Source organism: Bemisia tabaci, chromosome 8 (genome assembly GCF_918797505.1).
Source record: "Bemisia tabaci chromosome 8, PGI_BMITA_v3".
Lineage (NCBI taxonomy): Eukaryota > Metazoa > Arthropoda > Insecta > Hemiptera > Aleyrodidae > Bemisia > Bemisia tabaci.
The window spans coordinates 18693816-18709686 of record NC_092800.1 but is presented as its reverse complement, the minus strand read 5'-3'; the positions used below and the strand labels follow the sequence as shown (position 1 = coordinate 18709686).

The following is a 15871-nucleotide window of genomic DNA, read 5'->3' as shown; positions in this document are numbered from 1 at the left end:
CAAATAATGTAACCGAAATGTTAGATGGTACTACCTATACTATATCTTCATGTCATTGCTTTATATCTTTATATGACTTTTGCGTAGTATAAATTGTTATTTTTGCAGAATTTTGAGAAAGTTGGCTTTAAGACGTGGGAATGTAAAATGAATTTTATTGAAAGAAAGAAAATACCATCAATAATTTGGCGAACAGAGAAAATATACATCAAGATGTGGGTCAACATCTCCCTAGTTTTATAAAGGATGAATATAGAGTATTTCTGTAACAAAAAACTTAGCTTTTGTCTTCAGACAGACATGATCTAGTCCCAGTCCAATTTGTTTTTAATTGAAAAAAACAAAAAAAACAAAAATAAATAAATAAAAAAAAAACAACGGAAATGTTAGACATACGATATTCATGTCTTCTATTGGTATCAATCGGGTACTTTTTGCTTAACTTACGAACGTTGAACTGCAAATTAACTGTATTGAAAAAGAAAAACGTCATTAAATTTGGGGAACATGTGGTGATTATATGAAGGAGGTATATTCCAGTATTTTTTGTTTAACATATTATCTCACGTGAAAATGTTCGTACCATTTATCAACTCACTATTAAGTATTTTTTGATGTTAGTCGAAAACATCAATACAACCATTAAAAATAGTTCCCATCGTCGGTATCGAACTCCCCGTCGCCGGTGCCCGCACCTAAATCAAAAATACGAGGCGGTTTAGTCAACTAGGCTTATACGGTTTTCCAACGAGCGGAGTAAAAATACATTTAAAAGACTCGGCAAATGGCGACTTATCACAAGAGACCCCTTTGGGAATATGAACGCATTGCTGAAGAGCCATGGTTCGCACTGTTTTTAATGCGTCGCGAGGTTCATCCTCCCAAGCCTCGACACATTCCGAGCCGCGGCAGTTGAGCTAAGGCAATATTGCGTATCCATGAATTAAATCAATCAATCGAGCTCTGATTTTGACTTCTTTATCCGTAACGAGTCCTCCAGAACAATTTTCCACCTTGTACGATGGTTATTATTTCTTTACTTCTATTTTTCAAATTTGAGGTGGGATAATGGCGGCTTCTCAAGAACACCGAGGTAGGCGATCTTTTGCACCAACGAACAGAAAACTGATGGCGAAAAATAACCAATCAGAACCTCCCAAAAAAAAGAATTTGTCTAGGTGGAAAAAAACTCGCTGAAAGCGAATTTTAGCAATCAACACAACTTGACGTAGAGACATGATTGGCTAAAAAATACAACGGTTTTTGATACATCGGAAAATCAACCAAAAATCGGAGACTGGGCGAAACGCTCAAGGTCGCAGAGGTATAGGGAATCCCATAGCGAAAGCAACGGAACGATTGTAATATCATGGGGAACTCCGTTCCCATGACAAAACTCCGTTCCCATGACAACAAGGGATTGGTTCCAACGTACGGGTGTTGGAGAGAGTTCACCGCACGAACCTTTTTATTTATTACTATTATTAATAGGACATAATTTAATTATTATTTGAGATACGGTAATATCATTACAGCTGTCGACAGTACAGAACCGAATGAATCACTGAAAGATACAAAACTAACCCAGAGCTAATAATATCAGCTGTTTTGACATGGCATTCTATCATGGAGTAATGTATAGGGTTCATGTTACATAGTGAATGGGTACTTCGTTCACCACAAACTCGAAGCAAAACTTTTGGACGTGAACTGGAATTTAACATAAAAATGTAATTAATTTCAACAGTTTCACGGAGAAAGAATAAATTATATAAAAGACAAGCGTACCCCTCATTGCGTGAAGTGCACCATAACAAAGAAAAACGTAAGCAATATTATCAAAAAAATATTGAGAAATATACAACCTCTTCCCGCCGCATTAAAATTGTGGAAATCCCCATACTAAGCAGCGCGGGGTTTTACCATTATAGTAAGTCCAGCGGACCGATTGTCGTAATTGATAGACAAAGCTATAGACAAAGAAGACAAAAGGGATATGGAGGGATCCTATTTGTGGAAGCAGGTGGTTGCAATGGACATAAGAGGAAGGTGATAGACTAAATAACCGCAACCCACGTGGGACCTTGTAGTTAGTCTATCATTTACCCCCTTAGTCGATGAAAACCACCCATCTCAACCAATAGGATCGCTCCATGCTCCCCATGTCTTTTTTATTGATCGCTTTGTCTATCAATTTCAACAATCAGCCCTCATAGCCGATTAATCTCCGGAAAGAGCGTCCGCTGCGCATAGCGTGGTGAACGCTCAAAAAAAAATCATACCGGTGAAGTTGTCTTAAATCATGTTTCCTCCTGTCTACAACTCATTTCGACTAACAATATTACGTGCGCAAAAGGTGACTTGAAGTTCGTCTTTTACGGTTGAGTACTATACTACCGTGCGAAGGAAAAACGTCGTATGAGCATTCCGGTGTTGTCAAATTTTCCCGGATAAAATATGTATTTTAGAGGAAAGTCATACATATTTTCCCTTCACATTTTCAGACAGTTAAGATTAAAATGCGTACGAAATTGTCCGAAAATTGGAAGTAAAAAAGTTCACACATTTTCTTGAAAATTCGTATTTTATTTAAACAGATTTGGCAACGCCTGAGAGTTCATAAGGCGTTTTTCCTTAGCACGGCAGTATAGGAGGATGGAACTTCCAGTTATTTTTTCTTGTCATAGATCTGCAACAGTTGAATTTCTTTTGCTAAGCACGGCCCGTTTTTTCGTATGCGAAGGGTTTACCGCATACTGCGCTGAGAAAAAGCTATGGTTTATAAACCAATTAGTGATTCATATGAAACACTATTAATAGTTGTATATGAACTAAATATTATCAGTCTGTGAACCATACTGTGGTAGCTCGTAACATAGTATGGTGTAGTTACCATAACTAAGGTATATGTGCTATTATTATACGTTGCCTTCACCACTATTAGTGGTGTCCCATATGAACCACTAATAGAGAATTTGCACACAACTGAATTCATCTCTGCTTCATCTGAAAAAACCTAATGAGCTGAGTTCGCAGTGTTTTTCATAATTTCTTTCTGACATGAGAAATTGGAGAAAAATTGATTTAAAAGTGAGAAAATTTGCCGCCTTGTGACGTCATCTGGCGGCATTTCCCATTTAAACACATATATTTCAGCAGAATCGTTTATTTTGTCATTAGTATATATCTCCTCTAATAATTGCTCAATTTATGAATGAAGGGTAATTTCGTGTTCAGTTCACTCCGTAGATTCCACTTCAACACGAAATTCAGCAAATTTTAGACCCTTGCAAATTCTCCATTGAATTATACTGCCGTGCTAAGGAAGAACGCCGTATGAGCCATTAGGCGTTGCCAAATTTTCTTCAATAAAAATTGAATTTACCGAGAAAATTGTGGATATTTTTTTTCAATTTTTTTAGACAATTTTACCTAAAATATCCCAGGATTTCAAGGAAGAATATGCACAACTTTTCTAAAAAATACAGTTTATATTCGGGAAAAATTTGGCAACTCTCGAATGTTCATACGGCGTTCTTCCTTAGCACGGCGGTATATGCCACAGATTTTTCTCCGTGTGCTGCATCACAAATTGCCTACCCTTCAAACGAAGGCGTTACCCGCGGTCGATTCCACGGCAACGCCGCCTCTTCTCGGATGCTCCACCGGAGATAGGAGCTAGGACGCTCGTTTTTTGCTTCGTTTGCGCGAGTAATCGCGGTGTTTATTCGGTGGTTTGAGGAGCGCTCGTGACCGGAATCCATCGCCAGGCCGCTCGCAAAACCGCCCAGCCCCCGGCGGAAATCGCGAGTGTTTGCGCGGTTTCGCAAGCGCGGACGCGATCGGGATACTGGATGCATGCACGAGTCGGGCTCGGCGAGACCGAAGACCGATCCATCTGCCAATTACGGAAGTCGGGAGGGTTTTGTAAAGAAGCACGTAAGCACCGTGCGGATGTCGCTGCGGTTACGCTCTTCTTCGGGAGACGCGTGCGGTTGAGGTATCTGACTCCTCCGAGCAATCGATCAGCTCGTCCAATTAAAACTCTGTCGGTTCGCGACTTCTGTTCGAGCGCATCTCCTGCGGAAACCCTATCGAACCAATGGACAAAACTGCTAAACGCAGAAATTTAATTTCAAGCTTTATCTTTGTGCTCGATGACAATATACAGGGGCAAGGACAGGTTAAACCGCCAGACTGGAGGCGGATCCAGACACCTAGCACTGCGGGCTGATTGTTGAAATTGATAGACAAAGCAATAGACCAAGAGGGAAAAAAGGATATGGAGGGATCCTATTGGTGGAAGCGGGTACGTTGCAATGGACAACGGACGTAGGTAATAGACTAACTAACGGCCACCCACGAGAGACCCGATAGTTAGTCCATCATTTTCTCCCTCTGTCTATAAGAACTACCCATTTCAACCGATAGGGTCGCTCTATACTTCTTATGTCTTCTTTGTCTATGGCTTTGTCTATCAATTTCAATAATCAGCCCGCTGGGGAGGAGGGGGGCGTAAAGAGGAGTTGAAGGGAGTTAAGGGGGATTTAGGGGCCCCCAGAGAAACTTTTTGGATTTGTGAAGCAACTTCTAAGCAGTTTGAGTCAGTTTCGTCATGAATAATTACCAAATGTAAGCGTATTTCCTTCTTCTTTCCTACGTTCCTTATTTTTCTTCCTTCTCTTTGTCTTAATCCCTCTTTTCGGCCAAAGGGAGGGGGGGGGGGGGCGTACGCCCACTCGGATCCGCCGATGTAAAAGAGCGTGTTCTATTGATCAATATAAAAAATGTTTCTTCAATGACTTCTCTACCAAGAGTGTCTATTCGAGGGTGCTACCCTCCCCCCCCCCCCCCCAAGTTCTGGGAAATTAATAGTTTTTACGCATTTTGGCAACTTTAAACTTTCTGGCCGAATCTCTTGAAAATTAGTATGCAACCATAATTTAATTTTCCTTAAAGTTAAACCTCTTCCTTCATGCGCGAAAAAATAGCGACGAGAGTGCCACGGTTTGGCGACATCGCAAGGGATCCGGCTACATCTCGCTACTACAGTTCGTCTAGCTGAGCTCGTCAGCTGCTTTTGAATAAGGAAAACGAACAAAATATTATTTTTCTCCTCTCCCTCTTTGGCGCACACACATGTATGCCCCCTGTTTGTACGTTAAAATGATGCTTTTTGCAGTTTTTATGCAGAGAAAAAATTGTAAAACTTTCAAACCGCTTTTAACGTCCGCAGGAAATTTTTCTAAGTTTGTAAATTTGAATTAGAACCAAGGTGTTGTGTTGAATACAACACCTGTCAATACAACACCTTGGTTCTAATTCAAATTTACAAATTAAAAAGGTGTTGTTCCAATCAAACCTTATTAATTTTCTAAGTTCATTTCTAAAAAGTTTACATTGAAATTTATATTTTCTACACTGGAATTTGTATCAAGCATCACGGCCGGATTTGCCTAATTGCCGCCCATGGGCCGCCTGTATTTTGCCGCCCCCTTCTCATTCCTTCTGAAACATCAATAAAAACCATCTAATGAACGTGCCGGAGGATTAGGGGTGCATAAGACGCGTTTACTCGTGTTGAACACATGTTTTGGGAAAGCCCTGGCAACACATCTAGCAAAAGTTCACGGAACTTTGCGCGAAAGTTAAGTTTCGTGAACCTATCTCTGTGTGGACAAGGCCTTCCATCCATAAGAAATGAACGAAAAAATTATGAAAGAACAAACATAAATGTGGATTAATGATTTTAACTTCCGCCGCCGCGCCGCGCAGACCGCACCGTGTTTGGCGCAATGCGTGAAGTATTGACGCAGTCTTGTAGGCGCTATGCGTTTCACGCTGATCGCACTGTGTTTGCCGCAATGCGTGAAGTATTCATGCATTCTTGTAAGCGCTATCCGTTTCACGCTGACCGCAATGACCGCACTGTGTTTGATGCAATGCTTGAAGTATTCGTGCAGTCTTGTAGGCGCTAATGTATGTTAAATGCCGATCGCCACGCCGAGGGTTTCTCCTTTTCATCTTAAGTCCTCGTCATCATTCCTCTCTAAGTCGTGCCGTTCCAGACCAAAGTGCGTGTTTGGTTTCTCTCTTAACTCGACTAATTGAAAGTGCTGTATCTTGTATCACTGAGAGACGACAAAATTAGATATTACTATACTCTCAGGAAATGAGAGATTTTGTCGCCTTTTCTCGTTAGTGATTTTTTTCTTCTAAATCCGATTTTTTTTGTACCTACATTAAAAAAAATTGCAAAATTTGCCGCCTCCTATAGATTTGCCACCATGGTTAATGTGGCCTTCCCTTTAATCTGGCCCTGTCAAGCATGCTAAGATCGTCCTCTGGTGGCTTAAAATTGATTTGATGGCCGCTGAAGCCAAAATTTGTTCAGCGCGCTCTCCTTTCCGAAGGGTCAGTTAGCTCCTCTATCTCTCAATCCTTATTTAAAGTGCGCGCAATGAGTTGCTACTCATCGCGCGCACTTTCGTCCATATTTCTGTGCACTCTATTTCCTTCCTCCGACGCTTAGTGCTCGCTATGAGAAGCATCTCGGTCAATATCTGGTCTGGATGTGTCTGTAAGTGCACACTTTGAGTCGCATATCGGCTTTAGCACGGTTTTCAATTTTGATTGAATTAGCTGTTGAATTGATATTCTCGGTAGTCACCGATGTAATACTTTTTGCCTAGTTCTTCAATTGAAGGCACTTTTGAAAATTAGTTGGTTTTACTATTTGAAATTGGTTGATTTGAAAAACTTTTTTTCGGTGTAATTCAGCAAATAATAAAACATACTAATGACATAATATCGAAATTTTTGTTTCAATAGTGCAATATCTGTGATAAAAACAATCTTTGGTAGTTACTTAGACCTTCCGAGATTTCTGAAATCTACACATCCACAAAAGAATCGGTACAAACGCTCTTTTTTTCTTTTCTTTTTTAACTTATTCACCTACTTATACAGCAATTGGAATATTTACAATATGATTATAACTAGACTTAAGGCTAAGACTTAATGATATTGCTATTAAAATGTTATGTCCCCTGGATAGGGGTAGGAGGAAAAGTATAAAATTAATTGCCCCGTTAAATTCGGCAATAGCTGATGTGGCTGGGGTCCATTCTGTTAAACAGGGTCCATTTAGGGACAACTTCGGAGTCGCGTTCTTCTATCTCCTAGAGATCTTCCTCTAGAGAACGTCCCGCTTTTTTTCTGCACAGTGAAATCTAAAATCCAATCTAAGTGAAACTTCTTTTCGGTATGTTCCAGGAGCGGGCAGGAACATCAGGCACCTACCATGCGTGAGCAGGCGGACAGGCGAGACCGGCCTCTGCATGTTCGCGTTCTCCTGCGCCAAGGCCAACGGCACCCACCTGGGCACCTGCATCGACCGCTTCTACTTCGGGAGCTGCTGCAAGATCTTCCCCGGCATCGACGTGGACCTCGCCGAGCCGCTGCAGAACAACCTCCTCAACTACGAGGAGTTCGGCGGCAGCAGCAGCACCACCCACAAGACCATCGACCCCAGCGAGAAGCCCCACTTCAGCCTCGCCCCCAAGCCCAACATATCTACCTCCAGCCCCTACGGATCCTCCACCGTGTCCATCAGCACGCCCATGGGGTCCGTCTCCACCGGCTACAACCCCACCCACCGACCCCTAATCTCATCGACCGTATACTCGTCATCCACAATCCACCCCGCTACTAAAACCGAATCCACAAACAAGTTCTCGTCGCCGTATACCAGCACACCCAGACCGGTTTCGACCCTCGCCGGATCGACCATCAACCCCTTGACCGTTTCCGCCCCACACTACTCCACCTCGAAATTCGCGGATTCAGTATCTTCGACATCTACCCCGTACTCGAAACCGTCGACAGTATCGTCGACGCATGAGGTGTCGAGTTCTCATTTCGTGACGACGCCGGCGCCGAGTCAGTCGACGCCAAAATCGACGTCGAAACCGGTTTCCACGCCGAAGCCGGTTCCCTCGGGGAAGCCCACGAAGCCGCCGGGCTACGGGACGACGCCGCAGAAGCTGGGGCCCACGAAGCCGGGGTCGGCGAAACCGGCGTCGACGAAGCCGGGGATCCCGCCCAAGCCGAGCGCGGCGCCCACCAAAGCGCCCACGACGCCCGGCAAGCCCACGAAGCCGTACTCGAAGCCCAGCTACGGGCCCACGAAACCGAGCGTGGCCACCGTGACGTACGGCGAGAGCTCGTACAGTCAGACTGCCAAGCCGCTGAGCCAGGTAAATTCTTTCAAATATAATTGTAAAACTCACTTGCACGTAAAAATTAGTTAAATTGCGGAAGCTTTTCGTCGGCTCGCAACTCCGGCATCCTCAGCGCGACATTTGATCAATTTTATTGATATTTAAAACAATTTAATTTGATCAATTATCTTGTGCGGGTCTCCAAACGAATCTTGAGGCAGATTCTTTATTTTATAATCCGAATCAGGATTTTCTTTACACCAAGAAAAATGAATCAGTGAGAACGGTTTTCACCACGACTCGGTACCTTGAAAATGCTCACTTTTCACTTAGGACAGACAACTTTCATAAAGGCCATTGAAGTTACCGTATCTGTGCCAAATCTGGCATTTAAAGTTTCCTTAAATACTTGCTTTTAGGCACCAAAAATCTTTTTCTCAGACTAACTTCTTCACCTGATATGCAGTTTTGTGTGTGTCTTGATTATTTTCATTTTTTCGAGTTGGTGTGTTTTCGTTCTCGCTGATTCAAATGAGAAATTACTTCAAAGCGACCGAAAATGTCTTTGAATGAGCACGAACACTGTTTGAAACAAGGAGATTTTCTGTATCCATCCCTTTCATAGCACATATTCCACAGTTGTTATTTCACGTGTAAGGTCTCTACCCTCCTAGTAACGTTAACAACGCTCTTGCAGTGACTTATCCCAGATCAGTTTAATCGATTATTTTATCATCCAAGTATCCTTTATTGTATCACCGGAAATCGAAGGCGAATCATGTTCTCCACATCCCACGTTAGTCATTCTTTCACGTTTCTAGTAACGTTAACAACGCTCTTTTAGAGGCCTCTTCAAAATCAGTTTTAGTCGATTGTTTTATCATTCAAGTAACCCTCATTGTATCACGAAAGATCGAAGGCGAATCATGTTCTCCATATTCACGTGTACAATCTCTACCCTCCTGGTAACGTAACAACGATCTTGCAGTGACTTCTCCTAAATCAGTTAAGTCGATTATTTTACCATCCGAGTATCCCTTATTGTATCGCCAGAAATCGAAGGCGAATTATGTATCCCACATCACACGATAGTCATTATTTCACGCATTTGATCTTTGCCCTCCAGGTGACGTCCTCGCCGTCGAGCGTGCACGTGTCCTCGCCCTCCTCGCCGATCTCCACGGTCTCGAGCACGACGACGAACTACGTGGAGGTGCCCGTCTCGACGCTGACCCCGGCGACGCACGGACACGGCTCCCAGTCGCCGCTGCTGAGCACCCTCTCGCACTTCCCGTCGCACGCGTCCGCCTCCACGCTGCAGCGCCTCAACCTGTCCTCCACGACACCGCCGCCCCCGCCTCGCCCGCCTCCATCGAGACCCTCGAGGAGGAGACCAACCTCATCTCGGGCGGCAGCGTGTCCACCTCCAAGCCCAGTCTCGTCACCTGGACCACGATCGACGAGGTGCCCATCATCCCGCCCGACCGCACCAAGCCGCCCACCATCCGACCTCCAGGTGAGCATCGTATACCTCAAGAGCTATACATGGAGGCATAGGCGGAGCTAAGAGGGCCCGGGGGAGCAGCGGGCTGATTATTGAAATAGAGCGATGAGGCTATACTGCCGTGCTAAGGAAAAACGCTGTATGAACCTTCAGGCGTTGCCAAATTTCCTTTGATAAAACACGAATTTCTAGGTAAACATATGACTATTTTTCTTCCAATTTTCCAGATAATTTCGTTCGGAATGTCACCAATAGTTCCTGAAAATTTCAAGGAAAAATATTCATAACTTGCCTCCAAAATAAACATTTTATCGAAGGAAATCTGGCAACTCTCGAATGTTCATAAGGCGTTCTTCCTTGGCATGGCAGTATAGCCAAAAGAGGCAAAGGGAAAGTAGAGCGATTTTATTGGTTAAAACTGGTGGTTGTGATAGACTAGGGGGAACGAAAGACTGACTATACTGCTGAGCTAAAGAAAAACGCCGTATTAGCCTTCAAGCGTTGGCAAATTTCCCTTGGCAAATGACAAATTTTGAGGAAAATTTGAGAATATTTTCCTTTCAATTTCTCAGATAATTCTGTTCATAAATTGATCTAAAGCGTCTGAAATTTTCATGTTCATACGGCGTTCTTCCTTAGCATGGAGAAAAACAGGATAGCGCTCAGCAAATCGATCGCATCCATGTTGAGAATTTTGGAGAAAGAACTACGAAAAAAAGCAAGGAACTGGTAATAATTAGACTACATTCTGCCATTTCGAACTACAATTTCTGGCTCAGTTTTGAAACAACATATTTACCATTATTTTCCCAATTTACACAAGTCTTTTTACTGATGAGCCAGAGATTTTAGTTCCTAATTGAAAAAGCAAGTTCAACTACTAACGGCGAGACTGTAATGGCGCGTATCTTGATTCAGTAAAATCCAAATCTCAGCTCCTATTCCATTTTTTCAAAGGAAGCTGAACGCTCCGTCTCGAAAATTTTCGCATCTTTTTCACACAGAGACGAAAATTGAGGAGAAAAAATACAAACAACGTTGAATGGTCTTCTAAATAGAAAATATAGTATGACAGGAAGTCTGCAACGCCGCAGAAACGAGATTTATGTTTCTGCCAGTGGCGAGGAGTGAATGATCGATTATCGATATTTCGCCATTTGATGCTATGGTAAAGAATCGATTATTAAGGTGTTCGTTGCAAACACCCTGTTTATCGATTCTTTTTCATAGGTTTCGAATGGCGGAACAATCGATGTATCGCAAAGCACGCCACGCCACTGGTTTCTGCGTTTTCCTGGTTGATATTGATTCATGGAAGACGCGAATACGCGGAACATAGCGTCCAGGTGTCTGGACGGATCCCACTATTTTCGCTGACCGGTAAGATTCAACCGAACAATCATGATTCTAGGAAACTAGCAACAGACCCTTAATCTACAAATATTAGTTCTCGAGCGTTTTGCAAAAAGTCCGATTGTTAGAACCGATGATGGGTGTCTGGACGGATCCTACTAGTTTTTGCTGACCGCAAAATTCAATCGACAAATCATGATTCTAAGAAATTAGACCGATCAGTTTAAGAATCGAAGTTCTCGAGAGTTATTGTAAAAAAGCCCGATTGTTAGAACCGATGATCATGCAAACTTCGGACTTTCAACTCGTATGACCTGAGGTTATAGGGCTCATCGACTCTGATTTATTCAACACCGAATTGGGGCTTCTTTAGGGTGCCAGTTTTGACGAAGAGCTCTTAGTATGATTTCAATTGTTGAGTGTTCTTTGAACTTCCTCAAGGCCTCTTGGACGCTGATGCCACATTTAAATTTGAGTATAGCGGAGCTGAATATGGTTTTCAACAATCAAACCAATGTGCTGAGCCTCAGTGATCAACATTTAACTATAACTGTCCGTAAGATAGGCAATCTCAGTGCCAAAAAACTCAAATCTGAGATATTCATCCATGCATAAAGACGGATTCGACAAATTTTGTGACCTAAAAATCGTTCAAATGCAAGAGAAGTTGATTCAGCTGGTCAATAATCATTTTTCCTCACTAATATCAGTGCTAAAACTCGAAAGCGCTCCAATTTCGACAAAGAGGGGTATCGTTAAGGGCATTTTTTGGAGCCCATCCTGAATGTTTTCAATTCTACGATTTTTTGCTCATTGAAGGTCCGTATTCCATGGAATGCAATATGAGTCAGTCAATTTTGGACTCTTTTCGAGTCTCATACCAGCCTAAATATGGGTCTGAAACCCGATTTTGGCGAAAAAATGCGGATTTTTTGCACGATAGTAATATTTACTGAAAAGAATAACTTTGCAGGACATTGAAGGTCCATATGCTATAGAATGCAATATGATTAATTGGTCACTTTTGGACTCTTTTCGAGTCTAATACGAGCTGAACATGGGATCTAAAACCCGTTTTTGGCGGAAAATGCGGATTTTTCGGCACGATAGTAATATTTACCGATAAAGTAACTTTTCCAGGAAACTCATGGACAACATTTTTTATTTTGCACAGTTCCAACAAAACCTATCATACACTGGAAAAAAAGATCGGTCTTGTGAATCGAACGTTCGGTGATCCATGTCATCCAAAATATTCTGTTTGTCAAACTTAACTTTAGGTTCGTGACAAACTTAGTTCCGTCAGTCCACTTTACCGCACAAGTTCGGTTACACGAACCGAATTAGTTTGAATGATACGGAACACGCAAAAAAGTAGTCAGTGCTGATGACAGAACCTTCGGTTTCAGTGATACACAAATTCGCCAACTTTCATTGTTATCAACTTACAGAACTTTCTGTGTGAGGCGATAAGTTCGTTTCAGTGAACCGAATTAGTTTGGATGATATGGAACACCGAACTTCGGTAAATGCGACCGAACTTTTCACTGGAAAAAAACACATATTGCGATCTAGTGACTGGACTCTTAAAAACATCGACAAGAAAAGAGTACTCTTGATTCAATCAGAATCTAGCCTAAATCAAGAACCAAGCCTCTTAATTTCGGACAGCTCGTTGCGTTTTGATTCAAGCAAAAAATGCGATGGAAATCTAAGAGTGCATGTTTTCTTGTCGATAGTTTGCCGAAGAGTCTGGACTCTATATCCGAATGTTTTTTTCCAGTGCACAACAAAAAATTCGCCAAAAATTGAATTCTCATCCAACATCAATAAATTCTGGGAGCGATAAGCGAGACTAATTTGGCCTCAGCGCGTCGGCGTCGGCATCGGACGACCGACGTCGCGGCGCTGAGACCGCGGGTGGGTGACCATCGCAGTGCGATAGGATCTTCGAGAGTGATGTGTGGCTCTGGCTCTGGAAAAGAGCTCGTTGTTGTTGTTCTGCGGCGTCTCTTGCCCCTGCTAATCGCTCACGATCTCGCAGTTTCAGTGACCTACGAGTCGGCCACGGCGTCCCCAGCGCCCTCATCCCCCTCGTCCTCGCCGTCGTCCCTGCCGCCGAGCCCCGCCCCCTCGTCGCCCTCCACCGAGTCCTGGGTCCAGGTTCAGCTCACCACCCACGCCCCAGACGCAGCAAGTAAGTCCCGATTCCGTTTTGTAAAGAAGGAGGATTTTTTTCTTTTTTTAAAATAAAAGCATAAAACACGGGGGAAAAATATTCCTGATTCAGCAATTATGGAGATGTTGCATGTGTGAGGAATTTGCGATTTGACTGTTGATTTTTATATAAAAGTTCGCAAGAAACACGATGGTGCCACTAGACTCCCTTTATACAGAGAGTCAAGACAATGAGAATCCATTTCTGATTGGTTCCCGTATTTTAGGCCTTCACAGTGTCACAAACGGGAATAAAGATTACATTTTCACCGACTACAAAGATTATATTCTGGATTGGACCAGGGAATTACGGGTTCGGCAAGGAACAAACGGAATGAGAGAAGGAACGGAGAAAGGAATTTGAGAATGGGCCGATCAAAGATTACGAAAAACGTTCAATTTCTATAATCTTTATTCCCGTTTGTGACTCCATGAGGGGGTGCTGTCTTGACTCTCAGTATGAAGGGACTCTATTGTAAACAAGAGGGATTTTTTTCTTTTTTTAAAAATAAAAGCATAAAACACGGGGGAAAAATATTCCTGATTTAGCAATTATGGAGATGTTGCATGTGTGAGGAATTTGCGATTTGACTGTTGATTCCCATGTAAAAGTTCGCGAGAAACACGATGGTGCCACTGGTCTTCTTTGATATCTTGTCTATTCTGAAACTTGTGTCTATTTCAGTCAAATTCAATTGAGACTCCGAAACTCGGTAATCATAAACAATTTTAATTTATGGGTGAAAATACTTGACGCAGCGTTGGAAAATTCAAAGTCATTATCTCTTTCGAGTATCGTGAATTGAACCTCACCTACAACTAACAATAAGTGAACTTTATTTGGAGGACTATTCACAGGCGGCGAACATAACCGCCTTCAAAATGGAAAATATGCAACCCAATGACAGCCACGTCTAAATAGTTATCTCTGTCAAAATGAGGGGGATTTTATGAGAACGTAAGTGCATGAAACGTGTCTTCTGAAGGTGATACCTCACGTTTCAGGTCTTCTATTGAACTTTACAATGGAGATGTTGCATGTGTGAGGAATTTGCGGTTTGACTATTGATTCTTATGTAAAAGTTCACGAGAAACACGATGGTGCCATGGGTTTTCTCTGAAATCAACCCCCAAGCTCAAAAAAAGCTCTCAAAGTTGAGGCAAAAATGGAGGGGATATCCCACGCTATCCTGAGAGTCCACCTCTACATCAAGACAAACTCTCCATGCAAAGATAGGGAGCAAATACATTACAGGGCTGCCGTGTTTTCAGTTTGGGACTCCCAAACTGAAACAGGCAGCCCTGACAATGTATTTGCTCCCTATCTTTGCATGGAGAGTTTGTCTTGACGTAGAGGTGGACTCTCAGGATAGCGTGGGATATCCCTCCATTTTGACCTCAAGTTGAGAGCTTTTTTTGAGCTTGGGAGTTGATTTCAGGGAAAACCAGTGGCCACATCGTGTTTCTCGCGAACTTTTACATAGGATCAACAGTCAAATCGCAAATTCCTCACACATGCAAGATCTCCATTGTGTAGTTAAAAAAGTGTCCGACATATTTAAATGTAGATTTTACAATAAAATAAATGCTAATTCAACCACCCCCATGGATAGATTACCTTTCCACCACTGTAAAATGTGCATTTGAAACATGTTGGACACATCTTTTAACCTAACCTATTCATAACCATTTATCAGATCTATAACCATTCATAACCTAACCTAACAATTACATTGCTAGGGAATACGATTTCTGGCTGATTCGCAAAAACTCTTATGCGTACAGGCAAACTAATGGTGCATAAGCTCTTTCTGAAATTATACGTAACGATAATTATTGCTCTCAAAGACACAAATCGCAGAGCAGCGCGGGTGTAGTGGCGAATCTCGTCCCTAGATCGCATAGAATCACTTTAAGTGTTTGCACTGCAAAAATGAGGCGGCATGATTCATCAGATCCGATATTGAAACCGCAAGCTTAGACCTTTTTGAACTCCAGAATCAATAGTTCTGCAGTGTCTAGTCTCTCTATCATCCCTGCAATAGAAAAGTTGCGTGATGTTATTTCCCCAGTTACTGTCGGCGCGATTCACAGATTTTTTTTCGATAACCATGAAGTATATTTTCTCTAATTTTCAATCTCTGTTCCCAGGTTCACCGCAATCGGGAGACGTGTACACAACGCCGAGTGGGCTCCCGAAAGACAACGTAACGTCTGCACTTCCGGAAGTCAGCAGTCAACAACCCGTTTCCGTATCGTCGGCATCGTCCACCAATCCAGATCCTTCGATCTCGTCATCCTCCTCTTCGACAGGCCCCACCGAACCAACTCTGGCACCATTCGAAACCAACGAGATCGATTTCAGCGGCTTCAACACCTCAAATTTCAGGGAGAGTACGTTATTTATATCACCTTACTCACCGATTAATACACATACTTATTTTGTAACGGTAAAAACACGGAATATATGTCATTCAGTCTGTTCATTTATAAAAGTTCCAAAAAAAAATAAAGAAAAAATATATACATTTTAAAACTGGAACATATTAGTATGAAATCTAAAGGGCACAAATCC

At 42.5% G+C, this 15871-nt stretch overlaps 1 protein-coding gene across 1 annotated transcript in view; it reads left to right on the top strand.

Annotated features, from left to right (window-relative positions):
* Np (serine protease notopleural) overlaps positions 1-15871 on the top strand; it is a 62153-nt gene that overhangs the window by 33732 nt on the left and 12550 nt on the right. The window contains exons 2-6 of the mRNA XM_072303554.1: positions 7276-8258; positions 9349-9738; positions 11521-11635; positions 13064-13276; positions 15448-15690. Coding sequence (XP_072159655.1) covers positions 7276-8258; positions 9349-9738; positions 11521-11635; positions 13064-13276; positions 15448-15690 — 1944 coding nt within the window. The remainder of the gene's footprint in view (positions 1-7275; positions 8259-9348; positions 9739-11520; positions 11636-13063; positions 13277-15447; positions 15691-15871) is intronic.